The sequence below is a fragment of the Castanea sativa genome, chromosome 11 (assembly GCF_040712315.1).
Source record: "Castanea sativa cultivar Marrone di Chiusa Pesio chromosome 11, ASM4071231v1".
Classification (NCBI taxonomy): domain Eukaryota; kingdom Viridiplantae; phylum Streptophyta; class Magnoliopsida; order Fagales; family Fagaceae; genus Castanea; species Castanea sativa.
Genome location: NC_134023.1, coordinates 7,997,529 through 8,024,461, shown reverse-complemented (window position 1 = coordinate 8,024,461; position 26,933 = coordinate 7,997,529). Strand labels below are relative to the sequence as shown.

General features: G+C 36.5%; 1 protein-coding gene across 1 annotated transcript; it reads left to right on the top strand.

The window, feature by feature from the left end:
• The first annotated feature begins 775 nt into the window (after positions 1-775).
• Positions 776-1,974, top strand: LOC142615986 (uncharacterized). The gene is made up of 2 exons (XM_075788883.1): positions 776-835; positions 1,069-1,974. Exons 1-2 carry the CDS (start codon positions 776-778, stop codon positions 1,972-1,974), a joined length of 966 nt encoding a protein of 321 aa, XP_075644998.1.
• The last annotated feature ends 24,959 nt before the right edge of the window (positions 1,975-26,933 follow it).

The window sequence follows — 26,933 nt, the reverse complement described above, 5'->3', positions numbered from 1 at the left end:
TTGGCAGGGGCATTAGGCATGAGGCGTGCTTGTGTATTGGGTAGGGTGGGGGTAGATGGGCACATGAGGGGGTCGGGCTGCACATTACACTGCTTTAGTGCTTTAATTATTGTGCTGCACATGGGATGTGTAATGTGTACATTAGTGGCTCTTTTAGTGTAAACAATATAACAAATTAAAGCAATATAATTAATGACAAATAAATTAAAGCAATATAGTTTATTGTTAGGCTAAACAACAATAATTAAAGCAGTATAATTAACCAATACATTCTAAAAGACAAACAAATTAAATTATGTTAAGCTAAACAATAATACCAATATAACAAATTATAGTTTATAAAAGTTAAAAGACAAACAAATTAATGAAACAACTAAACAACAATTATTAATAATTTTATTAATATTTCAAATGAACTTATAGTTTATTTTTTATTCTTTTGCTAGAATTATAGACAAATATTTGATAAGAAAACCACGTACCCAAAATTTATCTCCTATGCAAGATTCATCTCCTGTGCAAGATTCATCTTCATCTTCTAAGCAAATTTGTGTTGACTTTAACTTAGAAAATTTTCCTTCAGATCTTGGGCTACGACAAAAGATATCATCTTATCATCCTAATAATCATGATGAAATAAGAAGATATTATTTAACAAAAGGCCCTTGTTAGCTTGTTCATGATTACCCTGTATCATATTTTTCTAGAAAGCCCCGTCAATTTAGATCCAAATGGTATGTAAATAGAAATTGGTTGGAATATAGTATAGACAAGGATGCCGCATTTTGTTTTTATTGCTACTTATTTGGGCAAGATGTTGGTAAGCAAGGAGGAGGTGAGACTTTTGTAACGAAGGGATTCAAACTTTGGAATTAGCTTGTGAAGTTAGATTCCCATGTTGGAGGTATTAATAGTGCTCATAACCAAGCTGTCAAGAAGAGTGAAGATCTACTGAAGGAAAAGCAACACATTCAAAGTGTTTTGGTTAAGCAATCAAATCAAGATAAAATTGAATATCGGGTTCAATTAAATGTAATAGTTGATTGCATAAGATTCCTTTTATGCTAGGGATTAGCTTTTCATGGTTACGATGAATCTCAAGGTTCAAGTGATAAAGGAAATTTCCTTGAGCTTCTACAATTTTTAGAGGATCACAATGAATCTATCAATGAAGTGTTGCAAAAAGCTCCGAAAAATTGCAAGCTTACCCATTCTAATATTCAAAAAGACGTTGTGAATGCAATAGCACGTGAAACATCAAAAGTCATCATCAAGGATCTTGACAATGGGTTCTTTTCAATATTAGTTGATGAGTCACGTGATATCTTAGTGAAAGAACAAATGACCCTCCTTCTTCGTTATGTGAACAAAAACGGAATTATTATAGAGCAGTTCCTTAGTGTTGTACATGTAGCAAGTACCACCGCTTTGTCACTCAAATATGCTATTGAATGTTTACTTTGTGAACATAATTTGAGTTTATCGAACCTACGTGGGAAAGGTTATGACGGGGCTAGTAATATGCAAGGTGATATCAATGGTCTCAAAACTTTAATTTTGAAAGAGAATAAGTCAGCATTTTATGTCCATTGTTTTGCTCGTCAACTTCAATTGACACTTGTTGTCATTGCTAAAAATCACATTAAAATTGCTGAATTTTTTTATATGGTTAGTAATTTATTAACTGTTATTGAAAGCTCTTGTAAGAGACGAGATGCTCTTCGAGATGCAGAATTTGCCAAAATTAAAGAAGATTTAGAGAATGGTGTACGTAGAAGTGGGCAAGGTTTGAATCAAGAGACAAATCTTAAACGCCCTGGTGATACACATTGGGGATCATATTATGGGACTATTCTCAACTTGATTTTGATGTTCTTTGATGTTATTGATGTACTTGAGATTATTGAAGAAGACAGCCTCTTCGACCAAAAAGTTGAAGCTTCGATCTATTATGAGATCAATTCTATCTTTTGAATTTGTCTTTGCTCTACACTTGATGAAAAACATTTTAGGGATCACAAATGAGTTGTCAATAGCATTGCAAAAAAAAAAAAAATCAGGATATAGTAAATACTATGGATCTTGTTAAAGTGTCTAAGTAACGTTTACAAGTGATGAGAGATGATGAATGGAAATCTTTATTGACTGAAGCATCTTCATTTTGTACCACACATGATATTTTTATCTTGAACATGGATAAAATATTTGTAGTTAGTAGGAGGCCGCGACGCAACACTCAACAAAATACAAATTTACATCATTATCGTGTTGAGCTATTCTACACAGTCATAGATATGCAACTTTAAGAGCTTAACAACTGTTTTTCTAAGGCGAATACTGATTTGCTACTTTGTATGGCTTGCTTGAATCCAAGTAATTCATTTATGGCTTTTGATAAGGAAAAGTTGATACGTCTAGCTAAGTTCTATCCCTCTGATTTTCTTGGGACAAATATTTTGACGCTTGACTCTCAACTTCAAAATTACATTTTTGATATGCGCAGCAAGGACTTCTTTTTAGAGCTTTAATTAGGGAACTTACTGAAAAGTGAGTGAGCACAAGGAAGCATGAGACATATCCATTAGTCTATTTGCTTGTGAAGTTAGCTTTGACCCTTCCAGTTGCTACTACAACACTAGAAAGAAGTTTTTCAGCAATGAAATATATAAAGAACGAACTGCGCAATCAAATGGGAGATCAGTGGATGAATGATTGCTTAGTTGTGTATATTGAAAAAGATGTAGCTTGTAGCATTTATAATGAGACTACCATGCAATGATTTCAAAATATGAAAACTCATGGAAAGCAATTGTAAATTTTATGTATTTGCGTGTTTTTTTTATTGTTGTTGTTGTCAATATATAAAAATTTCTTTTTATTAAATTGTGTAATTTATGCTTGTTGAGGAACACCCTAAAAAAATTTCCTAGAGTCACCACTGGTGTCATGACTCACCCGAATAACTTCTAGCTACAACTCAAGTAACGTATGTGCATGCAACTTATCTCCTTGTCGAACGTTACTTGCTGATTTAGGACTGTTCAAATTCTTCTGGCTGTTTCTTTCACCACCTTTCTGTCATTCCGATGCATCCAAGGCACGCAGATTCACCGAGGCTTGGACTGAGCCATCGCAATCCATAGATGAGCCAGTTTGCTTCCTTGTTGAGTAAAAACCTAGGACATTGATAACATTCTTTTTTAATAGGACCAAAACTGGAGCGCGTATACTAGGACCAAACTGACGTTGATCGGATTGAAGTGTCCCCTCCCTCTCAATCCACATCTCATAATCCTTATCGTCATGAGTGAGATGACCACACCAGTAACATAAGTTTGGAAGTCTTTCATACTTGAAACTAACCCATGTTTGCTTCTCATTCCCTAAAGAGATTAGACGTCCATGGCACAAAGGGAGTGATAAATCAATTGAGACCCTAACATATAAAAAACTACCTCTGTCTGTATCCTTAGACTTAGTAGGACAAGAAACATCTCCAATTACAAAACTTATCTTTTCCGCTACCTCCATGGTCATATAGCATATTAGGATGCCATGAAGCTGGACCCAAAAGCTTGCTTTATCAAATTTGAGATCCTGAATGGAGTCCTTGTAACGTCCTAGTCAAAGTGAAAAAAAAAAGAAGGGGGGGGGGGGGGAAGGGTCAGATTTTTATGGGTCTCACGTGTCTCCCAACTACCCCACCTACCCCACCCATTCCCAACCACACATCTTGCAAAATATCTCCCTCTCTCCCTCTTTGGTCGGCCATCCCTCTTGTTCACATTTTGTTTTCTTTCTTTTCTTTTTACACAACACTCCTCTCTCATAACTCCCTCACTCTCCAACCAGTACCACTCCTCACCTCGTCCACCACAATTTTTCCGGTAAGATCACTAGAAAACTCCCTAGGAACCTCTAAGGCACCTTCATCTTTTTGATTTAAGGTAAGACTCCTAATCTTTTGGTGGGTTTATATGCTTTTGCTTGAGGTTATGTTTATCTAAGCTTTAATAATAATACCCATGTGATTTATGAGCATTAGAAGTGATATTTATGTGTTTTTATGTATGGGTTTTGGTCTTGGTGAATGTATTTGATGAGCGGCTTTATGATTTTTGCAATGATGGTTAGCTAAGTGGTGAAGATTTGAGAGTTTTGGCTTTCTAATGTGAAATAGTTGATGAATCTAATTTTTATTATGTATCTAGAGCTAGTGGAGGATTTACATTTGGGGTTTGTAATGGTGGATATTGTTATATATGCTGTTGTTTAATGGGTCTCTTGAAAATGACATGTATATTGAGGAAGAAATTCATAAAGTGTTAGAATCTCTTATGGTAAAGGTGAAGCTTGGAATGACATGATGATAAGTTGGAGTCTATGCCTTGTACTGAAATTGTTGAGAAACTTTGGAAGTGGAATACATTAATTGTGAGGTTAAATACTAGGCTTGCCTAATTAATTCCTTATTTAGCAATTTCTAATTCATAGCTAAATGCAATATCAAGCTTTATGCCTATTGTGATAAGTTTGCTTGATATTGTTTAGGTTCTAGCTAATCTTATTTGGAGCTTGGCAAATTAGGCTTTTGCGGGTTGCAAGGTAAGTAGCTTTTTGATGAGATATTTTTGGAAAATAACCATGTTGCATAAAGTATCATTTTTGGGTTAAACACATTTTGGGAAATTGTTTATGGAAACTATATTTTCCTACAAATCTTTATGCTGTAACTTTAATATATGTGATTATTTGTGAAAATGGCATCATATTTGGCAATGCATGTGGGAGAAATGCATGATTTGTTAGCATGGAAAAGATTAGCATCTTTGATTAAATTATTGATAATGGATTTTATTTCTTATTGCATTATTTGCAAAATTAAAGATGCTTTGATATTTGGGAAAATTGATACAAAATCTTCTTGACAAGAAATGAGTTTGAAGGTTTTGAGAACTTTGTGAATATTTTGGATATTTCAAAGGTTTTTGTGAAATTACTTGAAATTGAATTGCGTTTTAATTTCATGTAAACTATGAGCTCTTCATGTTTTTACCCTTGGGTTGTGACATGTGATTACCCGGTGATTACCTAGCTAGATGCTATAGTCTCTATGATATTGATATCTTAGCACCCGTCTTTGTGATGGTTATGAGTTCTGGCTTTGTGTTAGCAGATGAGTTTCGGCTTTGTGTTGGCGAATGAGTTCCGGCTTAGTGTCAGCAGATTAGTTCCGGCTTTGTGTCGGCAAATTAGTTCTGGTTTTGTGTTGGCGATTGTCATGTGGCCTTGGGTAACGGTGTTGTTATTTCGCATAGTGTATAGTACGTAGTTTCATGTTGAGATATTTTGATGAATATATAGTATGTAATTTCATGAGAGTATCTTGAGAAGCTTTGTGTTGTGTCAGTTCATTCATTCTTGTCATATTATTTTTGAAAATGGTTTCATAGAATTTACTTGGAAATTCCCAAATTATAACATGCTTTGTAAACTGTTCATCGTAATGAAACTTGCATTTCCTCCACCCCCATTAATTATACTACTTTTTGGGCTCTGTCTCATTCCATCATTTTACAAACTTTTTCAAAGTAGGCAACTATTGTTTTGAGATAGTTTTTTGGTGGCTAGCAGTAGTTAGACTAACTGTTGATGGAGGCTAACTTTTGTGATGAAGATAATTGACGATGTATAACTTAGAGTAGGCTTGACCCAATTCTTTTGTATCTAATAGTGGTTATGCCTTTATTTCCACTAATGGGACAAGTTGATGATATGTAATTATTTATTCAGACCTCCATTCTTTTGCGACCAATGGTCATTGTATTTATTGCATAGAGCTCTGACTTACTTTGGGAGTATATTTAATGAAATTATTATGATAATTCTTGATGTTGGTACTTGATATGATTTTATTTGAATTGAATTGTCAAAAGGAACAAAATCTACAGGTACCTTTTAGATATTTTTCTCATGCTTTGGACCCTTTCGAGTTTGGGGCGTGACAATCCTCTTTCTCATATCGCTGCATCACCACAAGGTGTTTGTCAAAACTCCATGGCTCGCTTTGTAGAATTCTGTCAACATCAGCTTTGTTGTCAAAGGTAAAGAGTATTTTGTGGTCGCCGAGATTCTGAACCTTGAAGCCATTACGTCCCCTCCATAGAGGAATGAAGGTTCTTGCAATGACATCAATATTCAGCGCTCTCTTCGTGAGAAAATTGGCTACATGCAAAATTAGTGGATGAATCTGCTTGGGTAAGGTAGCAATCGGGTCCCTCCCTGTCAGATATGGTGAGACGGCTCCAATTGTGTGCAAGATCGTCCATTGATTGGTAGGAAGGTGTAAAACCCACTCTTGTATTTCCCTAGACCCTAGAAAAAGAACCCAGACCCGAGGAATAAGCTTGTCATTCCAAGGAGACTAAAAGACACCTTCTTGATGAAGGGACAATCTATTCTACTACAGCAAAGAAGTCAAGCTCCTTTGAGAGAGAAACTTCTTTTCCTACACTCTAGTTGAGTCACATTATCCACCTCTTTCCAACACTTTCTCTCTCTTTTCTAACTATTTTTCTCACTATTAATTTCTCATCTTACAATTATACTTCCTCTAACATTTTCCCTTCACCTTTACTTTTTTATTTGCTCCCTACTCTATACCTTAACGTTACAATTCCTTCATCTATTCATCTTCCTTTTATTTTGACTCTTCTTCTATTTTATTTACTATAAAATTTCGCCATTCTCTCATCCATTTAATCCATAATTTTTCCACACAAAAAAGGTGATCTCTCTCTCTCTCTCTCTCTCTCTCCATTCATTCCTTTATTCATCGCACAATAAGTGTCTAGTGCTCATTGGCGGCTCTAGAATTTTTTTTTTTTAAAGATAATCATTAAGAAACTTAAATTATTCAATATCTAATCAAAATAAAATCTGAATATATCGCTATCACAAAAAAAAAAAGTGAATATATGAAGTTTTATAATTTCTTTCTATTAACAAAACGAAGAGGCCCCCCTCAAAAAAAAAACAAAAAAACAAAACGAAGAGGCAAAAAGAAATTGATGAGAGTAATAAAGTGAGAGAGCACCAAAAATGAGAATAGAGAAAAGAAAAAGCAAAAGGTTTTTAATCCAAAAACTATAGCTTCATGACTTCATCAGCATCCAGATGTTTGTCTATTTGATTCTATCACTTAGATTTGCTGCATGTATTGCTGCACCATGAATTATAGCTTCATGACTTCATCAGCATCCAGTTATTTGTCTAGCTCTTTCCTTCCAAGAAATTTCTGGAGCTTAACCTGCTATTAGGGAAACTCAGTAGTTTAACAGCTTGAGAGAATGGAGATTGAAGAGTTTTGGAGAGTGAGAGATGATTAGAAATTATGAGATTGAGAAATGAATAATATCTGGTTTGGTTTTTGTTTTCGCTTTTTTGTTTTTATTTTTTTTATTTGTTGAGTTCTAGCTATTTTTTGTATAGCTATTTTTGGTACATAATTTTTTAGATTTTAATGATTTTTTTTTCTATTTTTATTTTATAAATCAACTGATTTATTGGCATGTCATGACTAAAATGACATGTCATGATTTCATTGGGCCAATTATTTACGTGGCACTTAACAACCAGTTAGACATTTTCCTTAATCAAGGATATTAATCAAAACAATCACTAACATTAAAATTTTGATTATTCTATTTCATTCTTATGAACTCCCAAACGAAGCTAAGACTTTGCTTGGGAGAGGGAATGAAATGGAATGGAATGGAATGAAAATAATATTTTTATAATATTCTTCCCTTCCTCTTGTTTAGGAGTTTTAATGGAAGGAATAGAAAGTCCATTATCTTTTTTGCAAGTTTAGAGTGTATCAGAATTTTGAAACATTAGAGACAAAAATCAATCTTAAGGAGTGTGATTTATAATTTACTCTTTTTTTTTCTAAAAATAAGAGAAAATCTCTTCTATAAATAATCTTTTGAGGAAAGGAGGTGATTAATTAAATTTTTATTAATAAAAGTTTGTTTTGAGAGTTTTTTTCTCTAGTCTCTTGCATGCTAGACTAGGGTTACAGATTCTGCTTCTATATCTTTTTTTCTTTTTTTTGATATCAACCAGAAAAAAAGAGTATTACAAAGTTAGTTGCTGAGGCCATTCTTAATACATTGGAGCACTGGAGGCCATATCAGCCATAATATGTACATTATCAAGCATAAAAGCAGGGATCCAATGGAAGGAAAAACACATACCCTGATGCTTTAAGGAAACAAAATCAACAAACAAGGTTTTTCCTTCCCAATCCGGAGATTAGCCTGTATTAAACAACTGAACCAAATATTTACTATTACTCAAAACCAAAATCTAGTTGAATTGAGGCCTATTTGTTGTCATTGCTGCTTCTCTTAAGCCTTCAAGCAAAGCACCTGGGATTGATCTAGTTGCACTGCTGCTACACCCATAGAACACCACTGCACCCTGCCTGGTCCTAGCCTTGTAAGCAAAAGCACTCCTCTTCCTTCTTCTTTATCTGACACTAGAAATCTTGAGGATAATGCTCCACTGCCCATCAAGACCTTGAGCCATGATTTTCTGACTAGAGGCCCTATTTTCAGTACTGTGATGATGTTGAAAGATCTCTTGGTACCTGCAAAACAGATTTTGAGTGGTTAAAATGACATTCATTGGATCAGGTGTTACTCCTTCATGAATCACTCGGTTTCTGTGATTCCAAATAGCCCAGAGGGTGATGAACATCAACTGCAAAGTTTCCATGCTACTCTCATCCGTCCTCTTATGTCTACAAATGGAATTGATGAGCCACTGCTGAACTGTCATAGGACCAAGAGAGGAAGTATGCAAGGCTAGAGGTGATCCATACCAACAAGCTCTAGCAAAATTGCAATGAAGGAAAAGATGGTTAGCAGACTCCTCAACACAGTCACAAAAAGGGCAGAGGGCGATTCTGCTTCTATATCGCTCCTGCTTTGCAGCACACAATTCCTCACAAAGCTTGTGCCTCAACAAAATCAGAAGAAGTAATGGCCCGAAATAAGAAAATCGACAGGATCAGCAATGGGCTGCTATCATCAGTACTTTTCGAGGCCCATGATCCATAAAATTATTTCTCAATTCTCAAGCACAGAGACAGAAGTGCGATAGTTTCAAACTTTCTTCAATTGCCTAGCTAGCCAGAAATGGCTGGCTCCCCTGACTTTGAGCCTCAATCAATCTCAAAACGCTCGAAACCCTCTAACCCAGAAGAAGCAACAGTGGTTGATGACAGGATCAGCAATCTACTGGACGCTCTCCTCTGTCATATCCTCTCTTCTCTCATAACCAAGCAGATTGTTCTCACAAGCATTTTGCCAAGCAGGTGGAGTACTCTCGGGTCCCAATTCTCAACTTTGACGAGGATGAAATTGATACGATATCGTCAGATGGGGAGGAAAACCCTACTGATTATCAACATCAGTGTCATGGGTACCCTTTTACATTTCCGCCTATTGTATCTAAGGTCTGGACTCTTTACAATGCGAATCCCTGTCCCCTGAAAAAGTTTTACCTTTGCTGGGATTGGGATTGTGACCCAATCCACATGGATACATATGTCCGCGCTGTGATTGTACATGGCTTGGAAGAGCTCGATCTCGACCTTGGTTCCCAAAAATATTTTTACTCTCCCAATACTCGTTTTTATTACTGTAAACTTTTAGTAGTTTTGAAACTAAATGGCTGTATTGTTCTTAATCCTCCCTCTTCTTCATCCCTCAACTTCCCAAGTTTGAAGGTTCTACATCTTCTATCAATCAACTACGTAAACGGCGACACTTTTTGGAAAGTCCTCACTCGCTGCCCTGTCCTCCAAGATTCGTCTATGGAATCATATTATTAGAACCTTGACTGGAAATTTAAAATCATTGTACCTACTCTCAAAAGATTACACATGCATATCCAAGATTCGGATTACATGCTTGAGATAAACATGCTTGCTCTCGAGTACACATTTTCCAAGTCCATTTACAGATGATTATGAAAAATTGGGTTGGGGACTTTGTTAGATCACTTTTTTTTAGTGTTAAATCCCTGCATTTGTACATAGATACGAGGTAAAGCAAGCTTTTTATGGTCTGATATTAAATTGCTCAAAACTTCTTCTAGGACAAACAGTAATATAGCTGTTATGGCTTGTGATTATAATGTTTTTGTGCAGTCCCTTCACAATGCATCTAATTTTGATCCTCTCATGTTTCATAATTTGGCTTACTTGAATTTTGGGTATAGTCTTCATTCTTGCACGGGGCATGTGCTAGCTCTTACTTCAACGGGCTCGTAATCTTGCGGTCCTTATCTTTGATAGGGTATATTATGTTCACTTGTTGATAAGTATTTTTTTCCCTTCTGAATTAAATTAGATAACTATTCACTATTGTGTCTTCTATTGTCAGGGAAAAGGGTATATTCCTTGCGTTCAAGAGGAAAAATGTTCAAATCTTGAATGGAAAGTCTTTAAGGATGTTCGTAAATGTCTGTCATCACATCTCACAGACTTTCATTTTAAAGGATTTGAAGGGTCAAAGGTTGAGTTGGAACTTCTTCAACATATCCTGAAAGCGGCAAGAGCCTTAAAAACAATGACACTCACATCCGATCCCTTTATAGATCCCTTAAGTCCAGATAAGAAGTTTCATTTTCTCAAGGAATTATTGATGTTCGCCAGGCACTCTAGCACTTGTCAAATTTTATTTAGTTGAAGCATATTTCTTTAATCTCTCTCTGTTTCTCTTGATTAGTCTATTTGGTGGTTCCAGCTGCAAATTTGAAGGAGTGACCTTCTGTTCAAATAGTTTTCATTGTAAATTTGGATTGTTTCATGTTATGAACAAATGCTGTTTTGGATTAGTATACTGTTTGCCATGTCTAGTGATGATGCAAAAAATCCTTAGTTGAACTCCTTGTCTATACGAATGGATGAGCCCATAACAGAAACTGAGAGATGCTGCAAAAAAAGGATAAGGTTCTCAGAGCACACTGGTGTGGTGTGTACCAAAGGGCCTCCAACGAGCTAGTCAGTAAGATTTGAGCTTAACTGTGCGGAGGAACTGCTATTTGGCTAGAGAAGTGTAGTGCATATGTTGCATTTGAGTTGCGTAAGTGTTGCATAAGAAATTGCATACCTTTGTTTTGGTTCTTTGTGCCTTTTTATAGGTATTTGCCCCTCATTATGGGTGTAATTGCCGACCTTAATGGTCTTGGATCCGTTGGCAATAAATGCTAGGGCATTATAGGATTTAATGTCTTTTTGCCGGTTGGTTTGTCTGTTACGCTTTTGCTTGTTTCCCGTGTCATTTATGGGAAGCTCCTTTAGTGCTGACTGTTCTCGTCCATAAGATGGACTAAGTGTGGAAATCAAGAAATGTATGTATCTAGCTGTATTCGAGGTTAGCTGGTCCTCCAAGAGAGAGAGAGAGAGAGACTACTCCAGTATACACACTCTCTGGAGTAGTCTTTCCTTTATACTCTCTGTCGCTGGCAAAACTACTCCAGTTGTCAATAACAGCATAACTGCCACTAACCAATTCACTCACTAGCGAACTCTCTAACTGTTGCACTCACTAACTGTAACTAATTAATTCTTATACAATTGCTGCCATACCACTACAATATACTAGTGCAATACCATTCCTAACAATACCTCCCCCATTAAAGCACCTTGCCCACAAAGATATTCACGAAATCCAAAAGATTCAAGGAATTCACACTAGAACCTTGAATGAGATGAATCAGAATCTTAATGCCATTTCGCAGAAGTTGAACTCTCAGGATGTCAATCAACATTCCCCTCAGAGAACTATACCTACAAACCAAAATTCTTCAACTTTGTCTCTTGTGAAACCTGTGAAGCTAGATTTTCCATGTTTCTCGGGTGATGATCCTGCTAGTTAGGTTTACAAAGCCAATCAGTAATTTGGGTATTATCAAACCCCAATTGTAAAAAAGTTATTAATTGATATTTTTCATATGGAATTAGAGGCCCTAATTTGGTTCCAAGAAGCAGAGGCGGCTAGAGTGCTTTTTTGATTATGTGTCCTTAGTGCAAGCTCTACATGTGAGGTTTAGGTTTGCTGCATATGGTGATCCTATGAAGGTGCTAACAAGGCTAAGGCAGACATCAATAGTTGCTCTGTATAAGGGCCTCTCTCCTTTACACAAGCTAAGTTGCTTCTTGAGTGACTTGAAGGATGAGATAAGGCTACTCGAGAGGATGCTCAACCCTCAATCCTTGAATGTAGCCTTCGAATTGGCCAGGATTTAGGAGGAATATGTGCTGAGCTGCAAAAGGAATGCAAAGTATCAACAAGAATCAAGTAAGAATTCTATCTTGGGTTTGCCTAGGGATAATGCAGTGGTAGAAGCTAATCCTAAGATACATATTAAAAGAATAAAGGCATAAAAGCACTTTTAGTCCCTACATTTTGACTTTTTCCATTTTAGTCCCTACATTTTAATTTTACCACTTTTAGTCCCTAAATCAATTAACGCATTCCATTTTGGTCCTTTCCGTTAGCCCACTAATGGAAATTGCTTAGGTGGCAAATTGAGTGCATTGCTTGCTAACATGGCCAATTAAAAAATAATAAAAAATTTTAATTAACATTTAAAAAAAAAATGCCATGTCAACTTCTAAATATAAAAAAATTTATTAATCAAGTTTAATGAAATAAAAAAATAAAATACAATAAAATACATCAATTTAGATCTAATTCTATGAAACACAAAAAACACATAAGAACACCATCCCAGATTCAAACATCAACACAAGAACACAATTACATAGCCCACCCAAACCCAGACTACACCTTCGTCATTTCCTTCCTCAAATCCCAAGCTCACTCAACCTCCAAACACAAACTCTCCAATGGCGGTAACACATGCGACAAAATAGTAGTAGCAATTGAGACCTTTTCGCTAGTAGTAAAATCACATGACAAAAATAGCACATCATTCATTCACTCACTCCATTTATTCCCTCTTTCTCTCTCTCTCTCTCTCTCTCTCTCTCTCTCTCTCTCTCTCTCCATGTTTAATAATTATGCTTATCATCATGACTACCATCACCTGTCCCACCTGAAATTTCATTTTTGCCCTCCACCACCACCACCACCACCACCGCCGCCGCCATCATGAAATTTATGTATAGAATAATCACAATCCTAGGGTTTCTCTATTCTGGATTGATTCTCGGTGTCGGTTAAGGCCAATGTTGGTCTCCGGAATCTTAGGGTTTGAGATCGCACTCTTTACCCTAATCTTCTTTGTTGGTGTACTGATTCACCATAAGTGGAAGGATGCGGAAGCAAAGAGGGAGGAGATCATGAGGCTTGTGGCCATGGCCTCCGAAGAGGCCATCATGGTCGAGGTCAAAGCTACTGTACAATCCAGACTCGTTTCAGTCGTAGGGCAGTTTGTGTTTGGAGGTTAAGGGAGTGAGCTTGGGATTTGAGGAAGGAAATGGCGAAGGTGTTATCTGGGTTTGGGTGGGCTGTGTAATTGTGCTCTTTGTGTTTGTGATCTGAGTTTGTGGTTTATGTTCTGTGTTGAGTTTGTGATTTTTGGGTTTGTGCTTTATGTTATTGTGTTGATGTTTAATTTTGTGATGGTGTTCTTGTGTGTTTGTAGTGAATTAGATCTGAATTGATGTATTTTATTCTTTTTAAATTTTTTTTTCTTTTTTAATTTCGTTAAAATTGATTAATAAATTTTTTTATATTTAGAAGCTGACATGGCATTTTTTTAATGCTAATTAATTTTTTTTTTTATTTTTTAATTGGCCACGTCAGCAAGCAATGCACTCAGTTTGTCACCTAAGCAATTTCCATTAGTGGGCTAACGGAAAGGACCAAAATGAAATGCGTTAATTGATTTAGGGACTAAAAATAGTAAAATTAAAATGTAGGGACTAAAATGGAAAAAAGTCAAAATGTAAGGACTAAAAGTGCATTTATGCCAAGAATAAAACCTGCACAAATGGATGAGAGAAGAAAGAGGGGGCTATGATATAATTGTGATGAGAAGTGGGGACCTGGGCATAATTGTTTTTTTTTAAGAAGGGATTGATATAGTTCAAGGGTTACAATCTAGAGTGCAGATTATTGAATTGGAGGAGGATGTGGATAGTGATGTTGTTACCAAGATTGTTGGGAATAATCAGTCCAATCAAGAAAAAGGATGTTGACATTACCTTGTATGCTTTAACAAGAACTCCTACACCTAGCACTATGAGGGTTATGGGTAAGGTCAATGGTAGTGGGTTAGTAATACTTGTAGACACAGGTAGTACTCACAATTTTGTTGATGGATCATTGGTTTCTAGTTTATAGCTAAGGGTAGATGTTACAAAAATCTTGGAAGTTAAGGTGGCTAATGGTTCTATTGTGAAGACTCAAGGCTTCTGTAGTAGTGTACCAGTGTGTGTTCAAGGGGTGGAGTTTTGTATCCAATTCCATGTATTGGCATTAGGAGGTTGTGATGCAGTGTTGGGCACTTAATGGCTAAGTACTCTTGGAGAGATACAATGGAATTTCTAGCTCTTTACCATGTGTTTTTGCTATGGGAATCAGTAGGTTTTGTTGCAAGGTTTGAGTCCACCCTTAGGGTCCTCTGTAATGGATTGTGATAAGTTCTTTAAGATTCCAATAAAGAAGGGTTTGTTACTGCAAATTACTATTGCAAAGGATGATGTGCCAGAAGCTAAGGTGCTTGCAGTAGTGGAGTCATTATTGCAGCAATTTGATCACATCTTTGAGACTTCTATAGGTTTGCCTCCTTTTAGGGGTCATGAACATCATATTACTCTTACGGAGGGCACTCAACTAGTTTGCCAAAGGCCTTATAGATATCCATTTTATCAAAAGAATGAGATAGAGAAGATTATGAAGGAGTTGTTGTTTGTGGGTTCAATTAGGAACAGCAGCAGTCCGTTTGCTTCTCCTGTTTTGACGGTAAGGGATGAATCATAGAGGGTGTTTATTGATTATAGGGCATTAAACAACATCACTGTTAAAGGCAAGTTTCCAATTCCAATCATTGATGAATTGCTGGATGAGCTGAATGGAGTTGTTATTTTTCCAAGCTTGATTTGAGGTCTGGATATCATCAGATCAGAATGAAGGAAGAGGACATACCCCAGACAGCTTTCAGAGCACATGAAGACCATTATGAATTCTTAGTAATGCCATTTGGCCTAACCAATGCTTCCTCAACCTTCCAATCTTTGTGCTAGTTTTCTTTGATGATATAGCAAGTCACTGTCGGATCATATCCTCCACCTTAGAACCGTTTTAGAGATTTTATCTACTAATAAATTGTATGCCAAAAGATCTAAATGCATGTTTGCTTGTAAAGAAGTGGAGTACTTGGGACATGTCATCACTAGTGATGGGGTACACACTAACCCTAAGAAGACTCATGCCATGTAGCAGTGACCTATTCATAAGGATATTAAGTCCTTGAGAGGGTTCTTGGGTCTCATTGGTTATTACAGAAAATTTGTTAAGGGGTATGGCCAGATTGCAGCTCCTTTGACAACTTTGTTGAAAAATGATTCATTTTCTTGGTTAGAAGAGGCTGAGTTGGCTTTTCAGCAGTTCAAGGTAGCTATGGTTCAACCATCTATGTTGGCCTTGCCAAATTTTGAAGAAAAAAATTTGTGGTAGAGTGTGATGCTTCAGGGAAAGGGTTAGGTGTAGTCTTGATGCAACAAGGCAGACCTATAGCCTTCCATAGTTAGGCTCTAAAGGGTAAGAATTTGGCTTTATGTACCTATGAGAAGGAATTATTGGCTTTAGTCACTACTATCAAGAGATGGAGGGCTTACTTGGTGGGAAGACCTTTTATTGTCAAGACTGATCAGCAAAGCTTAAAGTATTTGTTGGAGCAGAAAATTGGTACCCCAGCTCAGCAAAAGTGGTTTGCTAAATTGTTATAGTATGCTTTTGTGGTTGATTATAAGAAGGGGAAGGATAATTTGGTGGCTGATGCACAGTTTAGGAAGGTTAAAACTGAAGATTGTACCGTTGATGGTGACTTAGGTTCTGAAAATGGGTTTTTGTGCATAATTACCTTTCCATCTCCAGCTTGGTTGGCTGACCTTAAAACTAGCTATGCCACAGATCAACAGGTGCAAGGTATTTTACAGGTCATTCATTCAGGGAAGGAAGTTCCGAAGGGCTATATAGTGCAAAATGGAATACTCTTGTACAAGGGGAAGATTTATTTGGGTACTTGTGATGCTTTGAAGGCTGCTGTTCTGCAACAAGTTCATAACAGTCCTTGAGGGGGTCATTCAAGTTTCCTTAAGACCTTACATAGGGTTAAGAGAGACCTTCATTGGCCTGGGTTGAGAGAGGATGTGAGGAAGCATGTCAGAGAATGTGATACCTTCCAAAGACTTAAATATGAGACTTGTAGTGCAGTTGGTCTATTACAACCACTACTTATACCTGAAAAGCCTTGGCTTGATGTGGGCATGGATTTTACTAAAGGCCTTCCCAAGTCACAATCAAAGGATGTGGTTCTAGTGGTGGTGAATAGGCTAACCAAGTCTGTTCACTTTGTGCCATTATCCCACCCTTCTACTGCTGCTGAAGTAGCCTTTCTTTATTTGCAATATGTCTTGAAGTTGCATGGCATGCTAACTTCAATTGTGAGTGATAGGGATCACGTGTTCACTTCTCATATTTTACAGGAGTTGATGAAATTGTAGGGGGTTCAGTTAGATATGTCATTAGCTTACCATCCTTAATCAGATGGTCAAACTGAAGTAGTTAACAAGACCCTAAAGCATTACTTAAGAGATTTTGCAGCAAGTAGGCCTCACTCTTAGGTGGAATGGCTACCTTTGGCAGAATTTTGGTTTAACACCAATTTCCATACCTCTATTAAGCTGATACCGTTTGAGGCTTTATATGGCTTCCCCTCCTAGATTAATGGATTACATACCAGGTACAACTAAGGTTGATAGTGTGGATGTGCATTTGAGAACCAGACATCAACTCATTGCCTTAATGAAGCGTAATCTCTTGGCAGGTCAAGAAAGGATGAAGTTAATTGCTGATAAGCATAGAATTGAGAGGGAGTTTGCAAAAGGTGATTGGGTTTATCTCAAGTTACAACCATATAAACAGAGGACTATAAGGCAGAAAAACTAGAGAAAATCATCACCTAGATACTATGGCCCACTCCAGATTTTGCAGATGATTGGCAAGGTGTCTTACAAGTTGGATTTGCCACCTGAATCAAGGCTTCATCCCACCTCCATGTTTCCTGTCTTATACTCCATCCTCTCACAAAAATAGTAAACCTTATCATAAATTAATTGAGAGTAAAGAGCATCATTTTCCATACTCCATGAATACCTAAAAATTACTCCCCACAACAATACAAAAATAATTCAAATTGTACTTATTATCCAGGTCAGCCTTGGTATGCTTTTCTTGCCAATAGTCACAATATATATACATTAAAACACATTCAGATCTAAAAAATCGTGTCTTTCTTTTATAAATAGTTATCGAATAAAACATCAACTTCTAGAGTTTCTTGAAATTTCCACACAGTAATTAATACAAACACATTTTCAAGGACCCGTCAAACAACATTCTTTTTTTCGGGTGCAATTATCAAACTACTTTGCTTATAGAAAAGTATGAGAAGCCAATACCAGGCAAAAAGCTTTTGGAATGGAAGAAAATATCATTTAAAAAGAAAAACTTAGAACCACGTTGATGGCTTCTGAAAGCACAGAGTCGCCATGTATTAAATATATAAACTATGATCATATACTATGATTTGGCTATGTTGATGGCTTTTTGGACGAAAGAGATCTACAACAAATAGGACGATGGAAGAGCCAAAATAGTACCTTTTGAAAGTTCAATTATTGTGTAAAACACTAATGAACGTTTAAACTCCCAAATACAAAATTATCAACTCAAGCTTATACACAAACAATATATGTGCGGAATGATGAATATAAGCTAAACCCAGATAGGTAAAACACTCCAAACCGAAATTAATCACAACCACAGCAGTAATTAAAAAGAAAAGAGTAAGGGAAGAGAGATACAAACACAAAGATAACACGGCGATGTGTTATCGAAGAGGAAACCGAAGTACTCGGCTAAAAACCTCTCCACCGCCCTCCATGCGGTCAATAATCGACTAGAGAATGAAGTTGGGATACATGAATAGTAGAAGACCCTCCAAGCCTAATCTACCCAGTGCACCTAAGCCTTCTAAGCTTCTTGCTCTAACAGGTTTATGCTGAACCTTGTTTTCTCAAGCTTACCGAATCCCACAATAAGCCCATTGCATCCGCTATCCTTGACATCATCCAATGCTTCACAAGCTCCAAAAACACTCAACACTCTGAATGGGTGTGGATAGTGTTTGGGTACAATTTCCTCTCAATGGGTATAACAATGGGAGAGGGAATGAGAAGAGACTACAAAGGTTTCTCTCTAAGAATTAGTAGCTCTCTCTAATAGGGTGGGTGTGCTGTAGAAACCTCTCTTAGAGTTTTTCTTTCTGAATAGCCACACTACATTTTGTGGGTATAAGGGTATTTATAGTAGTGTGTATGAGGAATGCGAAAAGTCAATTTTCATCAAACAGGGCATTCTGGCGACTCAACCTTGTGACTGGAACAAGTCGAGAGTCTGAGTCGCGAGCTAATTGCCTGGCCAGACTGAAAGTTTTGTCCTGTAGTGCTCCAGCTGTCGTGACCCTTCAGCTCCCCTGCATGCTTCACACGTGTGCCATTCTGGTGACTTGCTAGTCTCGAGCCAGTTACGAGATCCAGTCGCGAGACTCTTTGAATTGCACACATCTTGAGTTGTTCTTCACACTCTCTCATACACAACCCTTATATAATTCTCACCTAAATACAGGGTTTCTACATGTTGAATTACAAGCAAATTTGGCACGGAATAAAGCCAACACATGGTTGATTAAATTCAACCTTACAATCTCCTCCTTTGTTTATTCTGTGACAAAACACCCTAAAACAGATTCTAGACTTAAATGTGAGTTTGGGAACAATGGAAAAACTCATTCACACCTAAATCTAGAAGATGTGATGCACTTGGAACATATATATCTGTGACTTGAAACACTTACACAAAACACATTAGACCCTCAAGGTAAAGCAAGTAATAAAAGGACAAGTATAATGTGACAAGTAAATTGCTATTAAATAAATATGATGTAAAACATTTGAGCAACTTGATCATACACCAAAACAATCATAAAGAAATGACTGCAATGATCACATAGCAAAGCAAATGATCATCCGAACATGCATTCAATGAAGTACAATAGCCTAAGGATGTATGCATGTCCAACACTCAACCGATGCAAGAACACTAAAATAAGTAGCATTAGGTTTAAATTGCATCAATGATACAAGATCCAACAAGGGCACAAGAGTGATGTACTAAAGAAAATGCATAATATTTACTAAGAGTACTACGCTACAAAGTAAAGGTACAAAGATAAAAAAAAACAAAACAAAGTTTTCTTATAATCAAAGTCTTCTCCTCCTTGGTATATGCATCTCCCTTATGGTAATCTCTCCCCCTACAAATGTACATAAGATAGAATTTCTCTCCCTAAGGATGTGCATAAGGGTCATATAGAAATGACAAAACTCTCCAGTATACTCTCTAGAGTGTACTCTCCCCCTTTTGTGACGAATAGACAAAGGGTCAAGGAGAAATGAGGGCAAGAGATGAAGGTACGAACAATGATAATGATGTATGAGGGGTGCGAGATGAATGAAAAAATGAAACTCAAACCTAAGATAAAAAAAATGCTACAAAGCATAAGATAAACATGACATGCTAGGATGAAGAAACAAGGTATAGACCAATGCATGACAAGGGTAACAAAGGTGTGTGCAAGAGGTGGCTATGTGCAATGCATGACCAAAGCATTGAAAATGCACATGTGGGGCAAGGTGTGTTAAATACACAACCAATGAACCAAACATGATCCTAGTGAGGAAACATGAGAAACCCCAAAGTTTGGTACTCATCGAAGTCCAAACAAGTGAGAAAATACCTAAGAGGAATTTTATCAAACACCTAGCGTGCACACTGTGAACAACAATGTGAAACAATGCATGAACATCATGAAATCCACCCTTAATACATGTTCCTTTTGCCACAAGGGACCAACATCCAAAGCAAATCATCAAAAGAAACCAATCTCATACAAAAATTTGACAAAAAAATAAGTTTTCCCCACCCCTAATATGAAAATCCCAATCAAGAGCACAACACTTCTCCAAAACATAATCTAAGGATCCAAATCAATGAAAAGAGTTTAAAATTACCTTAGAGATGTTAATGGAATGAAAAACCATTCAAATTGATTGGGTTTTGATGTAAAAATATTGAAAGAGGGGCTTAAGAGAGGATGGGAGAGGTTTAAAACAGGTTTCCCACGAAAAACACTTTAAAAAGTTGTTTTTGGGTGATTCGCGATTGGGCAAGTCGCGAAGTGAGTCGTGAAGATTTTTGCGAGTCGCGAATGAGTCTTGAAGATTTTTGCGAGTCGTGAGTGAGTCGCAAAAGCTTCTAGATGAACTCGCGACTTACGTTGCGTGATTGGCGAGTCGCGAGATGAGTCGCGAGTGAGTTGCGAGTGAGTCGCGAAAAACTCTAACACCTGTTTTTCAACAAAAAACATGTTTAAAACAATGAAAAAAAAAGTAAGCACAAAACATGAACACAAAGAGTGATAAAAATCACTTCCAAATACATATAAAATGATCAAAATCTTTTTGGTTTGATCCATATATAGATGAGCACACACACATCACATTTAAACAAGTACAATCAAACAAATGAATAAGGCATTCATTGAACATTAAGCATGTGTGTTGTGTGTGTGTATCAAATGTGGGATAGTCCTTCGTCTAGAGTGAAACTTCAATGATCAATTCAATCAAATCATACACAACTAATACTAAGTCAAGTGATTTATCTCAATTATAGAAATGAACATATATGACCTCCCACAAGAAAATGATTACATATCTTTGAAGTTTTTCATTTGGCTTCTTTACAATTCATAACATTTGATCATTTTTTTTATCTTTACATCTCTTTTTGAGATCGATGCTTGAAATTTTTTATATTTCAAATTGATGAGACTTTTGGGGCATCATACATTTTCATAAAAGTTGCTTTTCCTTTTTCCTAGTCGAATACTAGTATGTGCGACGACTTTTGAGATTTACATTAGTTGAGCTCTTTAAACCAAAAAAATGAGTGGGAAGAGATACAAGCACAAGTCTACGCATGTATTAAAACCAACATGACTATTGACTAATCATTCATGACAAGCTTGAAGATCGATTTACAACAATCACACATAGATGTCAAGATTTTTTCCACAAAGATAGATGTGCATACATAACAAGTTAAGCTCGTAAATGCACTACGTCATTAGTATGAAGGTACTAGGCCAAACTCACATGAGATATGTGTTCAAACATATACGATCAAACTTTTTGAATTTTTCACTTTTTATGAGTTTTTGGATTTTTTACACACATAAAAGCAAAAGCATAAAAGTAAGATCAAATGCAAAAACAACAAAAACAATGCATATAAAGAGATACATGATGCACAAATGCATGACAATGAAGCATCAAATGCATGACAATGAATCATCTAATGCATGAAGGGTTCTACAAAGATCAAAAGAATTAGATCAAGGACCAAAAGAGCAAAGGCTCAACCATAGGAACATTTCCTCATCCAAACGGAACGATTTTTTGGAATGAGTGTCTCATGAAGAGTGAGACGAAGGTTGGAAGCATGATGACTGGAGATGCACATAGACAAGCAGGTAAGAATATCAAAAACTTTTTTCAACAATTTACCATTTTTCCCCAAAACCAGTTTTTCTTTCGTAGCACAACTTCTAAAAGGCTCAAGTTTCTCTTTTCTTTTGATTCTTTTAAGAGCTTGTAACTTAGAGCAATGAGATCTAAGATGACCAAGGGTACCACAATGGTGACAAACAATGCGTTTAGGTCCATTAGGCTTTTTGGGGAGGGATCTAACAACATGGTCTTGTTCTCTCTTCAACTTGAGACATTATGTGGTCTTATGTGACCAATCACACCGCAATAGTGGCAAGTTGGAACAGACTTAGATCCATCCAAAACCTTAGATTGAGACCTAAATGGAGGCTTTGGCTTAATAGCCTTTCTCTCCACTTTTTGGTTTCTTTTGTGTGGAGGAATGTACACCGATTTGTCTTTAGTGGTAGAACACACAATAGCCACAAAATTGAGTACCACAACATGATTGCAACAAATATTTTCATCCTTATTAATAATAGGTTTAGCAATCAAATGCTTGGCATGCATCTTAAGAGATTCATTTTCACATTTTAGCTCATCAATAAGTTTGTTAGACAAAACAAGTTTAGCTTACAAGTCCATATTCAAATATTCAAACTCTTTCAACTTTTCGAGAGAATTTTCAACAAGTTTCTTATATTTCTCAACTAATTTGTTGGATTCATTGAGCTTAGCAATCAAATCATCCTTTTCACAAAATAATTTGCTCAAATTCTTTTGAAACTTATTAGAATTTTTCTTTAAGAGTTTAATGTTAGGAATATCAACAACACCCAAGGATTCATGTAACATAGCATCACAATAATAAGGATTATTACTCATAGAGGCATTTTCACAAACATGTGGCATGTTAGATTCATCAACATCCAAAACATGCATAGAAGCATACAAATCACTATCTATGGCAAATAACACAAGGGGTCAAAGATCACACTTAGGTAATGAAACCACAACAAGTGCACCCACTCTGATATCAATTAAAGAGAGAGTTCATGGCATGGAAGACTTTGACAACTTGTATTTCTGAAACATTTTAAACAAAACTCATCAAGGCATCTTCGTGTGAGATAAAAATAATAGATTGCATACAAAGAAGAAACATGTGTATGAAGAGAGAAAAGAAACAACACATGTAGAGATAGGTGAAGAAAACATACATTATCACATATAGATCAAAGATAAGCACAATGTATGTAAACATGGTCACAAGACCTAAGGTATAAGAATAAGAAGCTAAAAGTAGCTCCTACAACAACAAGGAGGTAAACACTCCCCCTAACAAGATGAAACACATCTCCCCCTTACAAGGGTATGTATTTCTCCCCCTAACTTGTAGAATCTTTAAAAAGAAACCACAAATTCTCCAATTTCTCCCCCTTTTTGTCATGATTGACAGAAGGAACAGGAAGCTACAAAGCTTTACCAGAGAAATATAAAGATGATCAAGGATGATCAAGGGAGTACAAAGAATCCATAAAAATGCATGAATGTAATGAAACAAGATGCTATGGATGACAAGATAAAAGAAACATGCAAAATATGTGAAAAACAATGCATGCAGAGGATCTCGATCGATCGAGAGGTGTCGAGAAGCTATCGAGCATACCTCGATGGATCGAACAGTAATCGAGAAGCTATCGAGAGGATAGGAACTTTCTCGATCGATCCACCTAGCTATCAAGAAGTGTCGAGATTGCAATAAGATGCAACTGAAGAACTCGATAGATAAGCCAGGTATCAAGAGGTGTCGAGAAGGTGTCGAGATGGCTTAAAAACAGATTTTCAAAGAAGAGAAAAACACAAATATGAATGCAATCAAACATGCAACTCAGCCACTGAACCAACCAACATTTTAACCTCTCAAAACATCTTTCAAACAACAAAGAGTTAAGCATTTGAGATCCCAAAAACACACATGCACACTAAACAAGTCTAACAAATTTTATATTTCAAAAACAAGTTAAGACTGTTTAGTGAGCATACATCAACGCATGTAAACCTTGTAATGGCCAAATCACATTGTACCTACACATGTATCAAAAGTAGCAAAGAATATTGCGTGTTGTGTGTGAAAACATCGTAAAATTGCATAAGTGTCTCTAAGTTATGACAATTTGAGATATGAGAAAATCACTTTAACTCACATACAATCATAACTTTTTGCTTTTATTTTCTTTGCATATTTTGTTCTTATTAAGCACATCATGCATGGGTATATGAAAGAGAGAAAAGAAATACCTAGTTATGTTAAGCTTTTGACATTACACTTTTGCTATGCCGAAGCATACAGATGTCATTGACATTTCACTTTTGCTATGCCGAAGTATACAAATGTCATATCATGATTGGCGGGTAACAATGGTGAGATGGTTATTTATGCCTTTCTCTTAGGATTTTCTAGTCTTATCCATCAAAAAGAGTGATACGAGTGTTAAGTTCAAGAGATCACTTAACCTTACTCATCACAAACAAAGAGCCACAAAGCTCACTTGCTTAGTTGTGAATAGAGATGCTCATCTAAGTTACAAGAGATACAAAATTTAGAAAACTCTGTTTCAAAGGCCATTTTAAGGTTCACAAGAACCGATGTACACAAACACACACTATTTTTGTATTTTTCTCAATTTCTTTTATTTTGAAAAGAAAACAAAATAAAAACTAAACAATCAAACAAAAATAGACAAACAATCATGAAAGCATGAAAGAAAGATGCAAATGCATGAAGGCATGATAGAAAAATGCAGATGCATGAAAGCATGATTTCAAAAGCAGTTAAGAAATCAAGCAAAAAGAGTCCTACTATAGATAGAAAGAATTAAACTAGAGGACAAACAGAAAAGACAATTAAGTCTTAGGCTCCTTTCTCACCCACATAGCACGAGTCTTTGGCTGTGAAGATGAAAAGACACGTATCCTAGTATGTCTACTAAAGGACATAGAAGAATTAAAATTCTTCTGAAATTGAGTTCAAAAGCTCAAGCCTTTTAATAACTCTCTAAACAATGTTGTAGGTCCTTGAGAGGAAACCTGTGACCTTTTAGACACTTACTTTTGAGGATACAACTTAAACCAATTAGAACGAATTTGTTCAGAAATACCACAATGGTGCCAAACATGAGGTCTAACAAAGGATTTAGAATTAGCCAAAACAGTTTTGGATTTCATACCTTTATTACCTTTCTCGAATTGAGGCATAATGACAATCCTTGATGTAGAAGCCGTGGAAGAGGAGGGGTCGGAGGAGACAGCATATTCTAAGCCAATTTTATCAGAGCTAGGCTTTTGAGCACTCAAGACCTCTTCAAGTTTTACACTAGACATACTCTCTATTTGAGTCCTAGCTTGACTAAGCTCAACCTCGAGATTCTTGACTTTCTCTTCTAATGAGGTGTTCTCCACAATGAGAGTCTCAATTAACCTTGTAGGCTCATCTAGCTTGACTAACAGATCAGCTTTTTAAGTTTTTACCTCATTAAGCTCTTTTCTACAAAGATAAGAAGTCTTTTCAGATCTTATGAATTCTATGCATAGCTTATCATAGGCTTCCTAAAGGGTCATCCTCTTGGGTACTTCCTCATCAAACGAATCCTCACTGTCACTAGCACTCTCCATAATCACCTTATCGGTTGATGCAGCAAAGGCCATAACGTGACTACATTCATCCACATGCTCATCAGAAGAGTCATTCTCAGTGTCACTCCAAGTAGCAACCAACCCTTTATCTTCTGACTTCTTGGTCTTTTCCCTCATAAGGTAGTTTGGGCACTTTATCCTCATAGGACCAAAACCCTTGCACTCATGGCATTGGATGATGGGCTTCTCATTCTTACCCTTCCTAGAGGATTTGGATTTCCTAGGAGGTTTACCCTTATCCTTTTTCCTGAACTGGAGAAGCTTGATAATCTCATCAGTTATAAAAGTTAGATCTTCATCATCTTCATCTTCACTTTCATCTTTATCTTCAGAGTCCTCAATCTCTTCCTCTATACCCGTAAGAGCCAAATTTTTATTCTTTCCACTTTTTCCCATTGAGTCTAATCCCATCTTATAGGTTCGGAGGTTCCCTACAAGCTCAGTCAAAGGAATTTGATCAATGTCATTTGCTTCTTCAATGGCAGTGATCTTGGCATGGAATCTTTCAGGTAAGGACCTAAGGATTTTCCTAACAATTTTGGATTCTGCTATAGACTCTCCAAGGTTGAAGGCAGAATTCACAATATCCTTGAGTTTAGCATAAAACTCATCAAGGGTCTCATCCTCCTCCATTCTTATTTCTTCAAAGCTACTAGTGAATCTTTGAAGCTCCACAGTCTTTATAGCCATGGTACCTTCATAGGTGGTCTCAAGAATGGTCCATACTTCCTTGGCAACTTCCGTGGATGATATTTTCTTGAATTCCTCATTGGTCACTCCACAAAACAAAGCATTCAAGGCCTTACTGTTGAAATTTTCCGCTATGATTGTTGCATTATCCCAATCCACTAGCGCTTTCTTTGGCTTAATCCAGCCAACTTCAACAGCTTGCCATACCTGTTCACCTAGAGCATGCAAAAAAACTTTCATATGGACTTTCCAGTACGCATAATTAGTGCCATCAGATAAAGGAGGAATCAAAAGAGATTGTCCACGATCCATGACAATGGGGGTCAAGGATCACACTCAGGAAATTAATCCAATGAGAGTGTACCCACTCTGATACCACTTGTTGAAAAATTTAGACCCTGGTTGATAGACTTAACAAGTTTTAAACCCAAGTTATTAATTAGATTTTTTTTTATGCATAAAACTTGTTATAATAAACAAACATCAATATCATGTCAAAACTAAGTGCAGCGAAAAAATAAATAAGACAAGATATGATGACTTAGGAAAACTAATGAAACCAACCAGTTTCACAGCAAAAAATCTAGGGAGAAACCTTCTCGAAAAGCAATTAACTATAGTAAAGAGAAGTTTCAGATCTAGTACAAAACCTTTGTCCCTAGACTCT